The sequence below is a fragment of the Morone saxatilis genome, unplaced genomic scaffold, assembly GCF_004916995.1.
Source record: "Morone saxatilis isolate NCDOM2014 unplaced genomic scaffold, NCSU_SB_2.0 Contig19, whole genome shotgun sequence".
Lineage (NCBI taxonomy): Eukaryota > Metazoa > Chordata > Actinopteri > Moronidae > Morone > Morone saxatilis.
In genome coordinates, this window is record NW_023339751.1 from 9912600 (window position 1) to 9933127 (window position 20528).

The following is a 20528-nucleotide window of genomic DNA, read 5'->3' on the forward strand; positions in this document are numbered from 1 at the left end:
CAGTGTGTGGTTGTTTCAAATATTCCTAATGCAAATCTGATTTCATAAATAATGCTCTATATTATTTACTATATGAAATAATAGGGCACCTTAATGAAGGGTCCATAAATAGTAACATAATGAATGGTTAATAAATCATTTATTAATGCTTAATAGAGCCAATAGAAGCCTTTAGTAATCCCTTGGGCCGGTGTTGACCCATTCATGGTGGTAAAAGCAGTTGGTCATCTATTAATTAATAAATACTTGTGGATTTCTCACTTTCTAATAAGCCATAAAATCTAACGTAGAAAAGTTGTTTCTCGTTGGATCTTGGTCCAATGGTCCAAACAAGTGGTTTTCCTACAACTGAATTACCAACCAGACAAAGAGGGCTCCATGTTCCCTGCATGTTAGCATGTTTGCACCACTCACATATCAACAAAGGCCCCATTGACTATATTCCTCATTGTCATGTCATCCAGAGGGGCTCTGTATCACATTATCATATATGTTATATGTTGTTTACACACATTAAGTATTTTTATAGCACAGGGGCACTGTTCACACTGCATACACTGCATAGGGCAGTAAGTGGGGGGCCGCTAAGGGCCCAACAGCAAATCTTTACTCCCAGGTTAACAGGTTAATCTGGCCAGTAATTAAAAGTTTAGTAAGAAAGAAAAGAAAAAAAACAGCAAATGCCATGCTGTGGGAAAATAACCACAGCCAGAGAGATTTTTTCCCCCCAACCTGGCAACCCAAAACATTTCTTATAACGTTATTATAACACATTATTCAACTTAATCATTAACAAAGCTATATTAATCATTGGTAAAAACTCATTAATTACAACTTTAAAACCCTTGTGTCTTTTTAGAAAAGGGGGGGTGGTTGTCTACACAAAAGAAAACCCATGTGATTCAGTGTCTCTCCTCATGCACAAACCCTCTCATGGGCCCCTGGGGGCCTCTATCCCAGTCGAGCCTCCACTTTACAGGAACCAGTGATGCAAAGGATGACGGGTCACACAAATGTCTTTCCTGGTCATTAACAATCTCTCCGGTAGAGTTTGCTGTGTCCTGTGTCTCTCTCTCTCTCTGTGTCTCATTCTCTCCGGTAATGCCTCCCTGCTCTCGTCGGCTCCTCCCCGTCTATTTATCAACTCTGTGACGGGTCACGTTATCGGAGGGGGGCAGTCGGTGAGAAAGCACTGAAGCTCCCTACAGACGGAGTCACACAGTCTGCCTGCGCTTACCATTAAATATTAGTCGAAGAGTTTTGACGGGAAAGCGAAAGCAGCCGAGTAAGAGCCGGGAATCGTATAAATTGCCAGCGTTGAGGTCGGACAGAGCTGCTGTAATCTAACCGGAGGAACTGGATCTCATCGCGGGCTGGATGCGAAAGCTCTACGGCATTATAGGTGCACCGGAGTCCGCCGACGACATGGAGAATAAATAGTTGGTAACGTTGCTTTTTCTTCCATAATAACACATCTAATACGTTTCATTTGACTCGTGTTTCGCTTTAATGACAGCAGGCAGGAGTGTCTTCGCGTTGGATACAATGTCAGTGTATCCCCGGTGTGACATTTTATTAGACAGTCCCATTTCCAGCGTCATTCTGTAGCAAGTTGTCACTTGCTTTCAAACGCCACAGCCTTGTATCGTCCTGTTGTCAATCCCCCAACGCAAATTCACATACAAAATGTTGTTTTGTCATCGTATGTAATGTGAATTGTTTTATTATTACAGTAGTTTTGGGTGTGTTGTCGAAGTTTCCCCTGTGGTCGCACTTCGTTTGAGTTAATCCTGTTTTCTTTCAAGTCAGTCGTCGCCTGCTAATGCTCCCATTAGTCAATTGTGTTTTTGTAATACTCTTTATACTCCTTTACCCCTAAAGAGTTTCTCCACCTGTCGGTTTCGCTTGGCCCACGTCTTTCTCTGTAAGTTAAATAGAAAATAAGACCGTGGTAGGGTTAGTTTTAATAAGGGTATTTCGTTATGTATGTCAAAGAAGAGCATTAATCTATATTTAGAAAAATAATTCTCACTTTTGCTGCTTTTTTTAGTCACAAGACATCCGTTTGGGTCCAGTTGAAGTCATGGATGCAAGTTGGAAAAACTGCTTCGAAGAGGAGCTTCTGTGTCCTATTTGCCTGAATGTTTTTGAGGAACCCATCCAGCTGCCATGCAAGCACAACTTCTGCAAGGGTTGCATCTCTGAGGCTTGGGCCAAAGACAACGCTGCGGTCCGCTGTCCCGAATGCAACCATGACTACGACCAGAAACCCACACTGGAGAAGAACTTCAAGCTCGCCAACATAGTGAAGCGGTTTAATGCCTTGAACACTGAGAAAGTCCCCACTGTGCTGCACTGTGTCCTCTGCAGACGAGGCCCCCCGCTGCCCGTGCGGAAGGTCTGCCTGCGCTGTAAGGAGCCGTGCTGCCAGACTCACATCCAGACGCACCTACAGCAGCCATGTGCAGCCCCGGGACACCTGTTAGTTGACGCCGAGGAGCTGAGCGCTTGGACCTGTCCCAGCCATGAGGAGTACAGGCTGCTCCACTGTGAGGAAGAGCAGGTGGCTCTGTGTCCGTTCTGCTGCATCTCTCACTGCACTAACCAAAGACACACAGTCTGCGATGTGGATACCCAACGCATACAAATGCAGGTACATAAATCGCACCCAAACACACACACACACACACACACTCTTCTACTCACCCCCATTCACTTGAATTACCAGCTGACAGGCATGTGACTGTCAAAAGATTTGGTAGGAGCACTTTCTTCTACAGATTATTCTTTGAATCTTTCAGTCCATCACTCCATAAAGGCCTTCTGTCATCGCCTCTTCGGTTAATCTTCTCTGATGTAAAAGGACTGGACAGGTGAAAGCCACCCCTCTGGGTTAGACAATAACTCACACACACACACACACGTACACACACGCAGACATACGTCACACGCTGCTTTTTAACCTTGATCAAACCACACATTCCACACCGCCACGCCTTCACATTACCCGCCCTGTGCCTTCGGGTGAGTGCTGCGATGCAATCTGCATCCACCGGAAATGATGACCCCTGTGTTAGCGAGGGAGGGGGGCAGAACCACATGTAGCCTGTTTATGTTAGCTGCCATGATCGGTTTCAGGATTCGGTCATGAGGAAATGTGAGGCTTTAGGAGCTGATAAATGAATTTGCTTTTCTGTTTTCTTTTTTGTTTGAGAAAGAAATGTTTGGATTTGCCAAGTTTGCATTTCATCCATTCCCAGGAGTTGGAAGGTGATTCTAGTGAAATTTTCAGCGAGACAAAAGTAGAAAAGAAGGGGAGGGAGAATAGATCCTACAGTATGTGTGTTAAATTTATCTGACAACAAGTGAGTAATGATCGGTCTTGGCAGTGTTGACCTCAGGATGCATCGAGGACTGCCTCTCGCAGTGAGGCCGCTGTGTCCACTTCTGTATTTCCCTCACTTCTATAATGTATTTCACTTCGCTTTCTTTTTTTGCAAGTCTAATGTAAGTGGCAAGGTGTAAAAAAACAACCACCCACACTGCCTTATACACATTTTTTCCCTGTTCCTCCCTATCTGTGAAGGGGCGGGAGTGAGAATCAGATTAGTTTTAGCATCTGCCATGTTGCGGTCTTGTTGATATGTTCGGTGATCATATTATTCCAGTTGGGAAAGTTACAGACGTATTTCTTTCCAGTGTGTAGATGATCACAAAGTTCTAAATCTGTTGAAGTCTTCGGTGCAAACTGTTGCTCTGGTTTGGAGCTATTATTGGGACAAAAGATGTCTGTTCAGCCCTTTCCACAGCTGCTCTCTACACACACATGCACACACCCACCCATCTTCTCTTTTCTTTCCCCACTGTATGTTCACAGGGTAAATGGAGTTATCCAGGAGTCAGAGGTCTTGGTTCTTCTCAGATTAACACTCTCCATGCTTGGGCTTTCAGACACAGAGTGCACTCTAATATTGATAAATGTGGCAATAGGCAAAAGTTAGGCTACTTGTATGCTGGGTCATTTGTTGGAGTAATTTGAGGCTGGAGTGGCTTCTCTTCATTACTTACTGAAAGGTTGTTCTCCTTGACAGAGCTGTGGTCTATTTTGGTAAAAGGATTTTAAATTCCCCTGGCAGCACTCTTGTTGCTTTTGGGATAAACAAAGAGGGAAAAACCAATGTTCATATCTTTGGTTATCTTTGGCTCTCATAGGAGGCTTTTACAGTAACCTTTTGCAGGCGAGCTGGTAATTTCAAGACGAGAAAGGAAGGATAATATAATAGTAATGTCGTCCCTGGGACAGGCGGAGGAGGAGCCCTCCCACACAACCTCACCTTGGTTTTTTCAGGCACCTCAGCAGGAAACCGTCGCTCATGGAAGCTCTGCCGTTTGCAGTTTCTTGTATCTGGGCTGGAGTGAGTCAGTTCCCCAGAATGCTGAGGGCAGTCCATTGACATCAGACGTGGGGAATAGTTGTCAGTTGATTGTGAAAGAGGCTCTCTGTTCATTGAGCCTGAGGCTCCTCATTTAAACATGAGCTTCCTGGCAACCCGCGGGTGTCTGGATGCCTAAATAGGACAGTGGGGAAAGTGATCATTGGCGGGTTTAATCTTGATAAAGGTAGGCTTTCACGCTGCTACAGAGAGATCTGCAACCAGACAGTTCCCTCCTGTCCCCTTATGCTATTTCAAGCACACAAGACATGAAGGGAATTGGAGGAAACATGGCAACATGAGGAAGACACAGTTGTTGAGCAGCATCCAGGCACAGAAATACTGTTGCCATTATGTGAAGCCAAGTCACATAAAGCAGTTCATGCTCCGTTTACGATCGCAATAACCCGACAAAGTGTTCTTTCCTGTTTTTGTCAATACTACAGTCACTCAGAAGGTATGAAGTACCACTGAGCTGCACTGTTAGGACAGTGACTATTGCAGTTTAGTGCTGTCTGAAAAGATTCTTTTTTTTTTATTGTGCACACAAAACTGGAAGAAACGCAGCCAACTAACTAGTTACTAAGTGATGGAGCAGGGCAGAGTCAGTCGTTATGGGTGATTGTTTGAATAGGACTGTTTAGCTGAAACTGCCTGTATTGGGGAGATGTAGTGTAGTAGTACAGGTATGAGACAAGGAGGAACACACAAAAATGGGTTCAGTATATACTTGGCATGTACTTTAAGTGTTTCTACTGTGTTTATAACCTAATTACATACATATAACATTGGCTGCTAACAGTTAGCAGAACTAAAGGATGTCTACTTGTGTGTATCTTTAAGACCTGACAAACACAATGAATGCATGTATTAGGAAACATGTGGCCTCACTGCATCATTTAAACATCTTTTATTGACAAATTCCTGCATTTTCCCGAAGATGACCACCTCACCCCCGTGCTTGTGCTGTGCATGTGTGCTCTCATCATTGATGTATTAAGTAGAACTGGACACGCTATGATGAAATGGCCAACTATTCATCACACATAGCTTCACCCAGCACAGCTGTCCTAATAAATCCACAATCCTCATGTGTATGCTGGTAGAGCATGTGATGTACACAACACAAAGAACCGCTCATCATAACATCGCTCTACAGTGCTATCATGGGTCAAAAAGTCTGCAGGGTACCTTTTTAAAAGTCCAACTAGTGATCCAAATGTAAACAAAAGCGTCGCACGCTAGCAAAATGTAAAAAAATCTACAAGTTTAAATCTATTAGTCCCCATACGATCGCTAGATTATTTAATATACCGACCAACAATAGCTGGTAATAACATCATTTTACTTCACGAACACACAATTTTGAATTTAGCTCAAGTTTTTATGCTCCAAAAAAGGGAAAAAGAGGTGCTAAGGCTGCTGAGGATACAGTGAAAGTATCGGAGCGCTTTCCAAGCTCGTTTTCTGACCATGAATAACAAAGTAGGCTACGCAAGTGTAGCTGTCAATTACATTCCTCCAAAAGTAAAAATGTTATAACATACAGTTACCTTAAGGCTAATTAATGGCACGCTTGTTGCCCTAGAACCTGTATAATTTATCATTTTCGATGTTCAACAGTCCCCATCCCTTGTGCTCACACTACAGGCCTCAAGTATCGCAAACTGTAAAATAAAATGCCTTCTTGATTTCTCTAGTGGGGTCCCTCATTAACGCTGACAGTCGACACAGCGACGGGGATGCAGAAATTAATTAATGATCATAATTACTGGAAACAAAATGTTTTCTTCTAAGCACTTAAAGCTGCGCTGATCCATATTTCTATATCTAAACAACAGGTTCAATGTGTGCAACAAGAGAGGTGTCGCAGTGACAAACCCACAGAGAATTATAACCCAATTGCACTTCCCCTCAGCTCCATGGAGCTTTTTTTAAGCATCTTTCCGTTAATTTTTATGGTTTTATGGCCTTACCACAACTTTACTGGTTCAGTTCAATCTCGCCGCTCTCATCAGTAACATTTCCAGCGACAGCAGGGAGCTCGACAGAAAGCTTAGATAAACCCACCACCTACCTGCCCACGGCCAAATAACAGACTGACAACGTTAGGGACAAGCTAACATTAAAGTTAGAGGCTGTCTGAAGTCACTCCCTCGTTCACTCATTCACTACTCCCTAAAGACAGACTCAATGGTGAGCAATAAATTGAGATACAGTGGTCATTTTCAGATGTCGTCACTGTTGGGCGGGAACCTTGTATCTGTATTCGCTAACATCGAGGAGCATTCAGCTGCTAAGAAGCCGGTCAAGGAGGATGAATATTGGGCCTGCATTTGTTTTGGTGGCGTGTTAGCACCTTCGCCAACAACTTTCTATGGCGATATGTTAGTGCTGTGCTTAAAGGCTGTACTGCTCCCCCTAAGTGGCCCAAATAATCAATGCATGCAGCTTTAACCGTTTGAATACCTCTTTCTTTATTTTGTTGATTTTCCCTCGTCAGTGCTTCCATTGCCAATAGTCCAAAGTCTGTGTTATAATGCAAGTTATCTCAAATTGTTAAACATGAACTGGAGGAGACAGAAACGTTTCTGCCTTTCTGCAGGTGACAAACTTCTCAGCACAGTTTTAAAGAATATGCAAACCATCAGAAGTGGGTGAAGTACTGTGCACTGGCTAGGATTTCAGGTCATTTACAGTCATTTTTGCTGTTTTGCTTTAGAAACTAGACAAAGTGTTGGAAGTTTTCACTGCGGTATAGTATAGCGGCTTGCCAGTTGTTGTACATAAGACTCTATGAGTGTTGTAAGCAGCTGAAGAGGCCTGTTGCTGTGCTACCACAATGTAGCTACCCTGAAACTCGTTCACTAGAGACCACAGGAATGTCCTCATTCTCCCTATCTCTCTGTTTCGCTTGAAACTTTCTCTCTGTCGGTTTCACTCTCTTTTTGTATGTCTTTCTCACTTTTCTCTCTGTCCGTTCTTGGCATGTGTGAGCAGAGCCCCACAGCACTTTGCCTTTCCCCCCGATCCCTTTTCTCCCACGCACACTCATGCGGAGGGAGAGAGCCGACCCCAGCGTTATGCACACAGACATGACAATCTGTCACTGACACAGAGGCCAATGCAAACAATGGGAGCGATGCATGTGGCAAAATGAGAAAGCAGAGGGGTAGTGAGACACCCCCCTGCTCCCTCTTGCTCCCTCACATACACATTAGCTTCCACATATAAATACATACACAAGGCTTTGTTGCCATGACAGCGGGTTTTCTCTTATTTGGGCATGGTGCCTTTCCCATGCAGAAACAGTTCATTAAAAAGCGTACCTGCCCTCCCCTGTTCCTAGTTAGCTGTCAGCCTGTGACTGTAGATTGATTTCCATCTCCTGCAGTAGATGGAGAAGGATTATGTTTACCGGCTCTGTTACTGGCTTTTTGCACTCTGATTCAGCCCACAGAGGAAGTAGGCTGGTCCCAACAATGGACTTCACTTGATGTAGCACAGTCCCTGATAAACTTAGAAGCAATCAGAGATGGACTTTGCAATTGTGTTTGCCTTTGCTGGTGCTCTCCTAATGGATAAATGCATGTGGTTGTCGCTGGCAGCTGTTGTTTCCCCTGCCTCATCAGGGTTGTGGAGGAGGTCGTCTTAGTGACTAATGAATAGCACCGAGGTTTGCTGAGGTCACAGCAGAGGCCCGAGTTTTAAGGAAAAGTGCGCGTGTATATATTTCTGTCTGCTTTGAGTGCATCTTGTCGCGGTTCATCTGTCTAATCCATCTCTTGTATGTCACTTCTCCACAGGCCATGCTAATGAGGCAGCAAGACAGACTGGAGGGTCGTGTTCAGAACATCGATGAGCAGCTCACCAAGCTGGAGTCAGACAAGACACTGATGAAGGTACAGTACGACACACACACACATTGCGTTTACTTACAGAGACACAATTCTGAACGCAATCAGTACTGGTCCCTTAGTTCTTTGTCATCATGAGAGGTTTTTGTGCTGAAATTTCGTCTACGCTGAGCTGTAATGAAATGACTGCACCTTTGTTCGCAGTTTGGAAATGAAAAGAAAATGTAATTTATCTCTAGCTTTGAATGGCTAGTGCATTAGGGTGGAAAATGCATTTTACAAATGACTTTCCTACTTCAGTCCTGAACAAGAAAATCACAGATTCCATAAGATGAAGTACGAAGAAATATACTTTAATATGCAGTTACTGAACACTTTCTTTCATTAATTCATTACTGTGTATTGAGGCATCATTTCTTTTTTTTTATCCCAGGTCTTAACTTGTTTTCTGCTGAATGTTGTTTTTGGCAAAATTGGCACTCCAGCAATTTATTATTTCCCTTTCAGGGGACTCGCACAAGACAGATTAAAGTAAGAATGGTCAAACACGATGAAATAAAAAATGATGACTTGACAAAAGCTCCTCCAGAGCCACCGAAGACATTATACAACCCATTAAAATAAAGTCAAATAGGAGGCTGTAAGTGTGTGTGTTTGTAAACCTGTCTCCAACCTGTCCTCCCTCCACAGGACGCAGTGTCTGAACTGAAGGAGCGCGTGAGAGCCCAGTATCAGAAGATGCATGCGCTGCTAGAAGCGAACCAGGCTGAGACCGTGCAGATGCTGGAGAGCACTTTCACCGTGTACGTGAGGAAAAACTCCCAGCAGGTTGTGCAGCTCAACGAGAAGCGCCACGAAGCAGAAAAACTCCTGAGCTCAGTACAAACGTTCTTCCAAAGATCAGACAGCATTAACTTCATGAAGGTATCTGCACTTGTTTTTTTCCATTTCTCCCACGTGCTTTCATGCCTGTACAGCCAGACAATACACGCCCCATTTTTACACTATTTGCATCCACCAAATCATCAAGTTAGATTTCCAACAACAAAAAGCCTTGTCACACACAAACCTCATTTGCCACAAACATTGATGGATGAACATAATGTACACAAACACCACAGCAGGCCCATTGTTTGGATACTCTTCTGTTCTCCTCACAGTAGCTGTTAGTGAGACGTTTAAATGCAGATAAATGCTGAATGACTTCTGCATTCTTTTGTCTTTGTCAGAACACAAAACCTTACCAGCTGCTAATGGACAGGTAAGCATTTCTGTTTCTCTCCTATGTCACTTTACTGGCTCATGATTTATATTCAGTGTTTTATCAGCAAGAAGCAAGCCAGCAGCTAGTATTCGTTGTTTGGTATTATTAAATGGTTAGATGATTTGATATTCCTGTGTTCTTTCTAAGAAGCTAATTTCTTTGAACTAAACCATTGACACTTTCATGCACCCTCGTGGTGCACTGGCCCTTATTCTGCTGTCCTTCAAGTTAGAACATTGTCAAGAACAATAATCAAATATTCAACCACAGTTTATTTTTCATATAGCTTCACTTGTGTGTTTTAAAAACAGGGAATAGTCCATGCAAAAGTAAACTATGCAAATTGGGAAAACACTAATAAATCAAGAGGAATTCGCCTCCACTTGTTATATCTCTTCCTATTATTCACATAATCCTTCTCCAAATGTTTATGCATAAAAAAGAGCTTTGTATTTCACTGTTGCATGTAAGGTATATGTCAGTTGAAGAGCAAAGTATGTTTCCAGTCTTCCAGTCTCAAAGTGCAGAATGAGCCTCAGCCAAGGTTGCAAACAGTTTGTTGATTCTGGTCCACAGCATTTTATGTGTCTCTTTTTTTAAGGTCAAACGTGCACCTTACTAGCGCCATCCCTCCGCTCAGAGTGGGCCAGCTCAACTCTCATCATTTGTTTTCCGAACTCTCCACGAGAGAAAAGAACCTGCGGAAAATAATGGAGGGTAAGAAAAAATGGCAATGAGTAAAGAAAGATGAGGGGAAAGTATATTTTACACCAATTATGGTCAGAATTAACTATTATTTCCTTGTGCCTCACCACACTTTCCATTCTCAGAACCGTTCAATGAGGCGACCATTGTTGAGATTGTCCAGTCTCACAGCAGCTCTCCTGGCTCCCACATGGGCACCAGTTCAGGACTACAGAAGAGGAAATATGGCATGGCTTTCCTGGAGAATAACACAGCAAACTCCGCCTGCCAAGACCCTCCACCTTTGCTCTACAGCAGCAAAAAACCCTTTCTGGCTGACCAGAGCCATCGGGCTTCATCCATGTATTCTTCTGAAGGCCTCTCCCAGAATCCTCACGCTGGCCCCGGCCATAGCCGACTCCTTGACACTTCAGCCCATCACATGGTGGGTCTAGGGTCCAGCACTAGCCACCACTCAGGGACCATATTCCCTCCCTCTCACTTCCCCAGTGGAGGTGCCTCGCAACAAGCCATGTACGAAGGGAGGAAAGTACTGATGTGCACTCTGAATAACTGCTGCTGCTCCAGGGCCCCCGCTGCTCGTGCCCGGCCTCCGTACCCGGCATCAGACTCCTTCCCCTCCATGACCTCTCAGGAGTTTCCCCCACATGCCCCGCTACCTGCAAGCCAGCCGCTGCAGCATTTTCCCATGAGGGGGCTGATGGAAGCCACACAGACAGCCAGGCACCCTGACTTCTACGGACTGTATGGCCAGCCTTCAACCAAGCATTACGGGACCAAGTGATAAACGAGAATCAGCATTTGTTCCGTTGCATTAAATCAGAATTGGCATCAGAATTTCCACTTGTGCTTTTCGTTCCTTTCCAGTTAGGTTCAGAGATATGTTGTCTATTTGTTTTTCCTACACGCCCTCATAATAATGTTATTTTGACATTTACTTGACCCAATTTTGGGAAACCATGCCCAGTTAGCTTTGGTTGCCGTGTTTACTTCCTGAATCACAGTGACGGTAGTACTGCTCTAATTTGAGAACACAAGTTTGTATTTTTATTTATTTTCTGTTTCAATTTGACTGGAAGTGATAATGTGAATAATGTAGTCTTAAATCCATTCAAGCAGTGAACTAAAGAAACAACATATCCTTCATCACGAGTCCTAACATGGGACTCCAGAGACTTCAGTGCCTAAATAGACTGTTAACATGCTCTTATTGTACTTGCAAGTTCCTAGCTCTTGATTATTTCCTGTTTGCGGCTGAAAGCATGCAGGGAGCCTCTCCATGCACTCCAAAGTCCATGTGGCTTTAGAAACACACTGGACTACAAATGCTTGTCAGGTTTTTCATGAATTTTTATACAAGATTATGAATAAACCAAAATCAGTGGAAAATATTGAATAAACATGCATATTAATTTACCCTCTTTGTTGTATTTTAAGCACTGGTTTACGCATTGTAATGTAATCTTGTGGGCTTTTATCCTTGCTTATAGTGTATACTTTAAAACCCAGTGACACATTTGTTATTTTAAACATCACATTTGATTATAGTTTGAGAACTGTTTGTACCGAGAAGCACATTGTGTGATTTGTTTAGGTTGAGAGGTTTCACAGTTTGAGTCACTGGGTTACAGTTGAAATGTCAGAGCTTCCTGTAAAAAGAAAGAAAAGCCATTATTGCATTGCATCCCACCCTGCAACTCACCCACAATCTATTCATAGGTTAAGGCTTGTAAATGGAAATAGAAGACACTGGATGAACACATGTTTGAGATCTACTGTATTCAGAGGAATCTCAGAAAGCGGTGGAGGAGGTTTGGACAATGATTTGTTACAGACCGGGCCACAGCAGGCCCATTATCTGCCAATTTAGGACAGTTCACTTCCTTGTCAACATCCTGGTCTCGGGCAAAATCTCTGTCTCATCCCTCTTTGTCTCATTATTGGAGCTTGTTGTCAAGTTAGGTCAGAGAACAGGAATAACTGATGAGCAGCACCTCCCTCCCCCTTGCCTGTGTCTCTTCCTCTCCCGGGGTATCATTTGCCGGGGCTCGATGCAGAGGAGGAGGAGGAGGAGGAGGGCGAGAGCGGCGGATGATATAAGCGCAGAGTTTTAATGAGGGCTGGGACAGCATTGTCATCTACTTATCTGTCACTCATACGGCTTTCATCGCCCACCCCCCACCCTCACCGAGACGGTGAGATAGATGGAATGAGCCGAGGGGCGGAGTGGAGGGCTGAGAGGGAGGAGAGGAGAAAGGGGGGAATGGTTAGAGAGATGGGCGGGAAATACAGAGCAAGTGAGGCACATCACTTATTTATGGGTTTTAAAATGTTCCGCCATCCTGTTTCGTTCCCCCTTTTTCTCTCGTGAATAGTGAATACTGAAATTTCGGATATCTTTTCCATAGAACCTGGCCCCCTTTAGCAGTGAATACATGAGGCAGGAGGAGGAGGAGCCGAGGTTTAGTTACAGTGTGGCATGAATCTGACATTTATTGTGTGTGTGTGTGTGTGTGTGTGTGTAAGCCTATTAGCATTCCCCTTGAGCACAGTTCCTTCTGTGTGTGTTATTAATAAAACATACAGCAGATATCCAGAAGGAGGCCATACCATTAATTGAATCCATATAAATCATTTTATGTATATTTGCATGTTTATATCAGCCATGTCATTTTAAATGGAAAAAAAATCTAAATTAGAGATTTAAATAAAAAAAAGGTTGAATTAGGTCTTATTTTAGTTTGAAAATGGTGAAATCAATCAAAAGTTGTTTTTTTTGCTAGAATTATTAACCTAAATTTTAATGCCCAGTGTAGATCTAATAGCTAAATACTGTCATCAATCTTATTATCTACTGGCACAAACATTACACCTGAAAAAAGGGTGTGTAGCTTCGTGTGTGTTTGGTTTGTGGCGCCTTCTGTGCAAGGTTGGTGCAAGTCAAATCCTGTTGTGTGAGCGAGTATGTGTGCTCAGGTGTCAGTGCACAATCACCCAGTGACTGTTTCCTCATATATGTGCAGAAGTAGGCTCTCTCTCTGTGTGTGTGTGTGTGTGTGTGTGTGTGTGAGCTCAGTGAGGTTACATATAGGGTAAAGTGTGATGCACTTGACAGCTGTGCTCTGTTGTGGCAGGTGTGTTGGAGCTGTATGAGTACAGCACGCCCCTGCCTGCAACAGGACGTGAGTCTGACTGTGTGTGTGTGTGTTTTCAATGCATGGGGAACTGTCAGCTGTTGTGCAGCTGTTGTTTGTGAGCTTAAGCAAGTGCCTAGAGGTACTATGGAGTTACAGTGGGCACTATCTCTCTCTGTTTCTTTCAAACACACATTTTCTTGCCCAGCATTAATCACATTATACATATCTCAGAGTACATTTACGTTTGATGAAATGTTGATACAGTGAGCAGATGTTTACATCCTGAGATGTCAGTAATAGCTATACAACATTCACATCCACTGCTGTTTATGCCAAAAAGTATATCTGTCATAGCAAAGAGGGTATTTTACACACAGCTATTATGTCTACACCTCAGATTTTAGTGTCAGTCGCTTAGAGTTAAAGAAAGGGGGCTTTGTAGATTCACCATTTTGCACCAAGATTAGATGATCAAACAGGGTTAACAAAGCCACAAGGGGATGGGTTGAAAGTAATTATGAAAAGTAAAGAAAGTCTCCAGCTCAACAAAGAGAAATTGGATCTGTGAAAACACTTCATCGCAGATTAACTCCTGGAATGTACTGAGCATCACATACTGGTGATATATAGCAGCTGACGAGTATTTTAGGGTGGAGTTTTCCCTCTGTAACTCAGGCCTTTGATGAATATTATTGACATAGCCCCAATGCATTTGCACAGCCTGCAGCTTGCGTAATCATCCCATCAGTTCAGCAGTGGATGTGAGAGGTGACTGACATGGCAGCATTAAGTTTTATAGTGTGTGGATTAAATGAGTGGTTATTAGTGCTACCAGTCTGGAGGCACACACGGTCTTAGAGGGACTGACAGGAACATATACAGCATAATGCATACAGAGCGGCTATTCATCAACCATGCAGAATGCTAACCTTCATCTGATAAGGCCTTTGAAATCTGTGCCAGAACTCCAATCCAGGATAGCGGCGTACGTGCACACACACACACACACGCAAAAACATCAAAGACAAAGAGCCGTGGCCAATGTTTATTGATCTCCAGGTCTATTTTTGCTTGTGGAAATCATTGTAACATAAACCAGTCCTCTGTGGAGTTTGAGCATGAAGGGAAACGGGGCAACATTTAAACAATGTATATAAGTGAAATAAGCAAAAGAGAAGGAAGGGTGTGTGTAGGTGAACTGTGCCAGTGGGAGTGTGTGTTGTATATATGAATATGGCAGGCGTTTCAGATCAGAATTAAAGGGCATTTCAGTCCCTCTGTGGAGTACAGCTGTATCAGTTGTTGAGTGAGAATACAAAGTGGCGTGCTTCAGCTGTTGCCATAGTAACTTTGGACCACACTGGAGTGACACATTTAAGTGTCAGAGGTGAAAACTAATAAAATATACTTTCTCTAGTCCTGCATTCAAGTATAAATGTGCGTTTATGGTTTATTCCCCTCTTTGTTTCTATTTGTCGCAGTTTTATACTTTTATTCCACAACATTTTAGAGGAAAATAGTTTTTATTGGACTACTTTTCTCCAAAGGCTGTAGTAGAAATAATAAAAACAAAAGAGTTATTATACCTAAATTATAACTACATGCATATATGTAGGTATATATGAACACTTTTGTTGAGGGGGTTCATTTGTTTATCTTTACTGTCTGCTTGTGATGGCATCACGGCGAGGCGCTAGCAAACAGGAAGTTGTTTAGTTAATTTAAACAAACAAACAAAAAGTGAAACATTTAAAAGACTACAGTATTATACCGTTGTCTGCCACGGTCACCAACTTTTGTATTGCTTTGGGCAAATAAAACAGACGGAAACTGAACATAAAGTCTGAATGTGGTCGCAGAAGAAAACACAGAAACGATTAAAATCTCCAGTCAGCTGTCCTTCTAGGGTTTATTGCACAAGCAGGCACTAGACAGAAAGAAATCCCCCAGACTTTGCCTCTCTACATTTTTAATCCAGCAACATAATTTCTCTTTCTGTTTTACTGTTTAAAATCACTGTACTTTCCAAACTCATTTTCATTACTGGAACACTGGAAAGACTCCAACACTGAATGGATGAATTAAGCAAATGGACATCACACACAATGCAATAAAAATGCTAAATGCTTTTTTTTAAGTAACTTTTTTAAAAGTTAAAATGTGTACTATGTTCAAATAAAGGTTACTTCTCTTACAGCACTGTTTATGTTTTGGTAAATAGATCTTTTATGTACTTTTAATTGTAGTTTGACAAGTAAAAGTACAAGAATGGTTACCTACTTATGTACTTTGGTGCTCTGTATTTGAGGTAAATAGTTTGTTTCCAGTATGTACAAGTATATTCATCATTGTGTTATTGCCTTTAGTGACTGGTTACTTAAAAATAGTCTTCAGGTGTATTTTAGCCGAGTCTGGACCGTGAAGGGTTGAGACAGTCAGACAAACTCAGAATACATTAAACCACAGGTCCCTAAGTTAGGTACTAGAGCAAACAGACAACAATGTCCCTTTATGTATACTGATTGTTTACCTACAGTACAGGCTACATTAGTTAAAGATACACCATTAATATGTCAGCTTTCTTGTACCTACTCCTCCCTACAGCGGCCTTAACAGTGAACCTGAGCTGCTTTGGCGTCCACTCTCCCTCTTGGGATCAGAGTATTTTTACTAGCTGACTGAAACACTTCTTCAGTATCACCTACTGTCAAACTGTCCCCACTGCCTAATGCCACCGTGAACCAGGTCAGAGAGAGCTGGCGGACAGCTGCAGGTAGACAGGGGACACATCCCTGGCAAAGCATGGCACACATACCTGGATGGATTCGCTCAGTCGGTATGGACAGGAAGTGTTTTGAACTGTGATATGTTGTTTATGAGTGTGTGTGTTTTAGAGATGGCTTTATTCCACCTGGCACTACTGAGAAGCAGCTGTTCTACTACTGAGAAAATGACTGCCTTCGACCTGAACGCTGGTGAACTATGAACCCAAATGAGCGCACGTCATTTCAGGTGAGCCCAGAACCTTGAAGCTCAGTAGCGTCTAAAAATACAATCCACGCTGCACTTTTGCGTGACACATTGGTGCTTTTCTGTTATTTAATGAGCTAAAAATGAGCGACTCAGCATCAACCCTACTTATGAGATGAAGATGAAGTTTGATTCTTTTGTAGTTACTTGATTACTCTCGCTTGCACTCTCATAGTACTTTCCAATTTGTATTAAAGCCCTACCCAAAATTAAAAATCACTCATCCATGCCCCGTATACTCATCTCTAATACTTCCACAGATCAGCAGTTCTAAGTCCTCTCTTAATGTACTGCTCTTAATGAGGCCATTTTTTTCCAGATTAAAAATTTTTTTTTTTAAATTTGTCTCCACCCAAAAAAGTGCTGTGGCAAACAAACTAAAAACAACCAGTGTTGTCGAAAAATATAAATATATATAATATAATTGTTGAAAATATAATAATGAGATAAACATTCACACATCATATGGTTGATAGATAAGACTTGTGTTATGTTTCACAAGCTGAGAATTGTGACAGCTGTGAAAAGGTAAAAGAGTTAATTGTACAATGAAATACTTGGAGCCGTAAAGAAAATATATAGAAGAAGAACATATAAATTATGTTACAGAGGAGCATAAAAGTAAAGAATAGACAGAAGTATGTGTGTTTATGGTGCATCCATACATACAAATGTAAAGTAAGTTATGTGCAAAAGAGTTTCACAGAAAAGAAACATGTCATTTGGCAGTGAGTGATGCCTCCTTTTCTTTTAAACATGCCTCTCTTTAAGCTACAGTCACTAACACTGCTCTGGACACAGCTGTACCCTCTAAACGGAAAGTGAGGACTTAAAGCACCACACAGACGCTGGACCATAAAACCCATATACCCAATAAAAGTGAGTGTGAAGGTTCACAAAATTCCCACTCAGCGTATACACCAGTTGGATGTGGTTTATGAATCAGAAAATAAGAAGCGGCAGCACCTGCTCCAGGTCAAGGTGACATTAACTAGTTGGATGATTGTTACACATTGGTGTGCTATCAGTCACGTGACCCTTTGAGAAGGTTTTCCTCCTCACTCACTCTGGTGCTGTGTAATTCAGTGAGTCTACCTCCTGGACTGATAGATCCTCACGATCTGTGAAGGGGCATCAAAATCTAGAGCAGGTAATCTGAGGGTATCTTGTTTCTTACCTTCCCCTCCCAGAGAGAGAGAGAGAGACAGATGGCATCACTGTCACAATAAAGGGAACCAACTAGGAGTATAACAGCCTAATAATAATAATATTTTATTCAAAGCATCCCTAACCCTTCCTTGTTAACTGAAAGCTGCCATCAAGGGCATCACACAGGTGGCCATTTCTCATGTTACCATGGCAGCACCTGGCACGACTTAGTTGTTAGGACAAAAATTGTGGTGGTGTTAGCCTCTTTTGGACACCTGGTACTCAGCGGTGTTGCTTATTTAGTATTCTCTCCATCGACCTTCTCCTGTCCCACTGAGCCCACAATCGTGCAGAGACGGGAGAGGTGTGATTTCATGCAGGTGAGCTGTGAGCGTACATAGCTGAATGTGTGTTTAAAGTATTTTCCATCAGTAGATTATTTTGTTGGTTAAACAGGGAGCAGTTTTTCCCACACTCACTGTTTCAGAGGATCACATTCCTCTATTGCACCTCTGCGAGTGATGATGGTCTTTGTGATTTAGGAGCTCCATTGCATCCTAGTATGAAGATAAAGTGTCTCACGTGTACTTCAACAAGGGGCTCTAATGAGACACTGAAAGGGCTCTAAACAAGGGTTACAATCCACCGCGGTGACTCACTGTTTACAGCTGCCTCGCAAAGGTCATGTGATGTGTATGTATAGGCAGATGATGCAGACTGAAACCTGATACAACCACATCTGTCTTTATATAAAGATATCAGTATTCACCGTCACCCTTCAGCCAACGATTTATCCATTGTTTGTGGATTTCTGTTAGCTTGGCCAATCATTTTTAGTGTAGGTAGAGGTACTTACCGGAGAAATATCTGTATTTATTCACTTCTCTGGCTCTCAGCTCTGTAGCTTCTCTATTTCCTATAATTCTTCATTTGGCTTTTTGTTTTTTAATTGGCCTGTAGACCCAACCAACTGAATTCATCTCTGCAACCTTAACTTGTTTTTTCAATGAGCTTCTTTCTGTGAACAAGAACACAAACTGATTAAACTAATTTTAATTCGATTCCTGTTTTTGTTTTGTCTGATAATGCCAGGCCACTATAACTGGATGATGGACGAGCATAATGAGGCAGATTACCTGACTTTTGTCAGTGTTAAATTCTATAATTGGCATAGTTAATGTTAAAATGTATACTTATATAGTTACAAATTGACTGATATTGACTTAAGCGCAATGCTGGCTTCCTGCTTCAAGTGTATAAATTACAAATAAATGAAAACACAAACAAATGTTTTCTTGATGCATTCACTGTAAGTACAAAATCTTCACATTTATGATCAACATATCACATAGAAAAACAGTATTTTGGAACTACAAACAACTGGAAATGGAGATACCCTTAACCAAGAACATTTAATAAACTGTATGTATGTAAATCCTCTGGTCGCACCATTTAGCTGGAATTTAACTGGAAACCTACACACACACACGCACGCGCACACACACGCACTCACACACCATGTTTTTACTTTTACAAGAACCGCCTCTTCAAACAATACCTGGATCCACTGGTGGTAAACAACACATTTTTTTTTCCACCACTGGTGCAGAAAATCCATGTCAGTGGTGACTGCATCACATACAGTATAAAAACACTGGGTAGCATTTAATAGCAAAAACAGTTCTTCTATAAGTGAAGTTAAACACTGCTGCTGAGACCAGTGAGAAACCGACGAATGGAGAGAGACTATCAGAGCCCCGTAATGATGTTCCTTCCTCCTACAGGCGGTGTGTTCAGCTGCCACCACACTAAGCATTCACTTGGCTGTGTGGAAGAAGTATTAAATTTGTAAAATGTGTCCGTCTGGTACAAAAACCTGTTATTTCTTAAAACATATGGAGCGAGTGAGTGAGGCCCCTTCAGCGACCTCTCTGTCTACTGCTTCTGCTTCTTTTTTGCTGGTTTAATGGGGGTGATCTCCTCCTCTTCCTCCTCCTCGTCGTCGTCGTCGTCATCCTCATCAGACAGGTCCGACTCCTCAACCTGCGAGGCTGCACGGGAACAGAGGGCAACGTCAAATCACCGTCTTTTGAATTGAATCCTAGTATTATATTTAATTATAAAAGGCCAGAAAGGTGTCTTTATTCAATCTGCCCTCTCCGGTGAACCCATGCACAGTTAATAATACGCTCATTTCAAAGAAAGAGTAAAAGAAGGCGTCTATTCCTGATCGTGGAGCTTTGATAAATGTACATTTCACAGATTTTCTACTTTTAATAATTTGAACTGAAATACGTATTAAAAAAGTGTCAAAGATTTTATTTATGGAGAAATTGGACATTTTATTGCCCAAGGTTTAACTTTTAATGCCGCTGGGTCAAATTCAAGAGAAAAACTGAATAAAGAAAAAGTATTTCAGAACCTCAAGAATCCCTGTTTTCTCTATTATGCATCAATTGATCTGCTGATTATTTTATTGATTCATTGATTGGCTGGTAAAAAGTTAGAAAATAAGAGAAAAATACTAATAACATTTTGAAAAGCCCAAGTTTATATAGTCCAAAACTGCTGCAAAATAAAATATTAAGTTAAAAAACACATTTTCCTAATGACTGAAATTATGACTTTATTAATATTATTACTTTACTATTATTATTAAAAAAGCAGTGTATACACACACACACACACCGTTTTTTTATGTCAAATGTTGAATGTAGTATCAGTTAATATTCCATTATGCTTTTTAATAGCCTATCCATCCATGTTGATACAATCTTAATATACACCTACAAAGGGTTAAAAAAGGGATAAGTTAAGTGATTGTGAACGTTACCTATGAGGTGTAACCCACTGACAGTCACTGGTCCTGTCCCCGCCTTGAGCCGAATGGTCACCGGGGCCTTCAGCTCAAACTCTCCCAGACTCACCTGAGGAGAACAAGGTAAACGTTAAA

The 20528-nt window shown here is 42.0% G+C and overlaps 2 protein-coding genes across 4 annotated transcripts in view; one reads left to right on the plus strand and one right to left on the minus strand.

Moving 5' to 3' along the window:
• Nucleotides 1–1165: 1165 nt before the first annotated feature.
• On the plus strand, nt 1166–11676 carry trim8a (tripartite motif containing 8a). Of its 3 annotated transcripts, none has more exons than XM_035663920.1 (7): nt 1166–1443; nt 2051–2653; nt 8240–8335; nt 8981–9214; nt 9520–9551; nt 10156–10271; nt 10385–11676. In XM_035663920.1, exons 2-7 carry the CDS (start codon nt 2084–2086, stop codon nt 11041–11043), a joined length of 1707 nt encoding a protein of 568 aa, XP_035519813.1. In that variant the 5' UTR covers nt 1166–1443; nt 2051–2083; the 3' UTR covers nt 11044–11676. The 3 variants fall into 3 exon arrangements, with proteins under 3 accessions (XP_035519813.1, XP_035519814.1, XP_035519816.1); XM_035663921.1 differs by having other exon boundaries at nt 1166–1439; nt 10385–11043; XM_035663923.1 differs by having other exon boundaries at nt 1166–1439; nt 2058–2653; nt 10385–11043.
• A 7193-nt stretch (nt 11677–18869) lies between these two features.
• npm3 (nucleophosmin/nucleoplasmin, 3) overlaps nt 18870–20528 on the minus strand; it is a 2453-nt gene continuing 794 nt past the window's right edge. The window contains exons 4-5 of the mRNA XM_035663036.1: nt 20409–20502; nt 18870–19626 (exon numbers count right to left, since the gene is read on the minus strand). Of these exons, the coding sequence (XP_035518929.1) occupies nt 19511–19626; nt 20409–20502 (210 nt within the window). The 3' untranslated portion in view covers nt 18870–19510. The remainder of the gene's footprint in view (nt 19627–20408; nt 20503–20528) is intronic.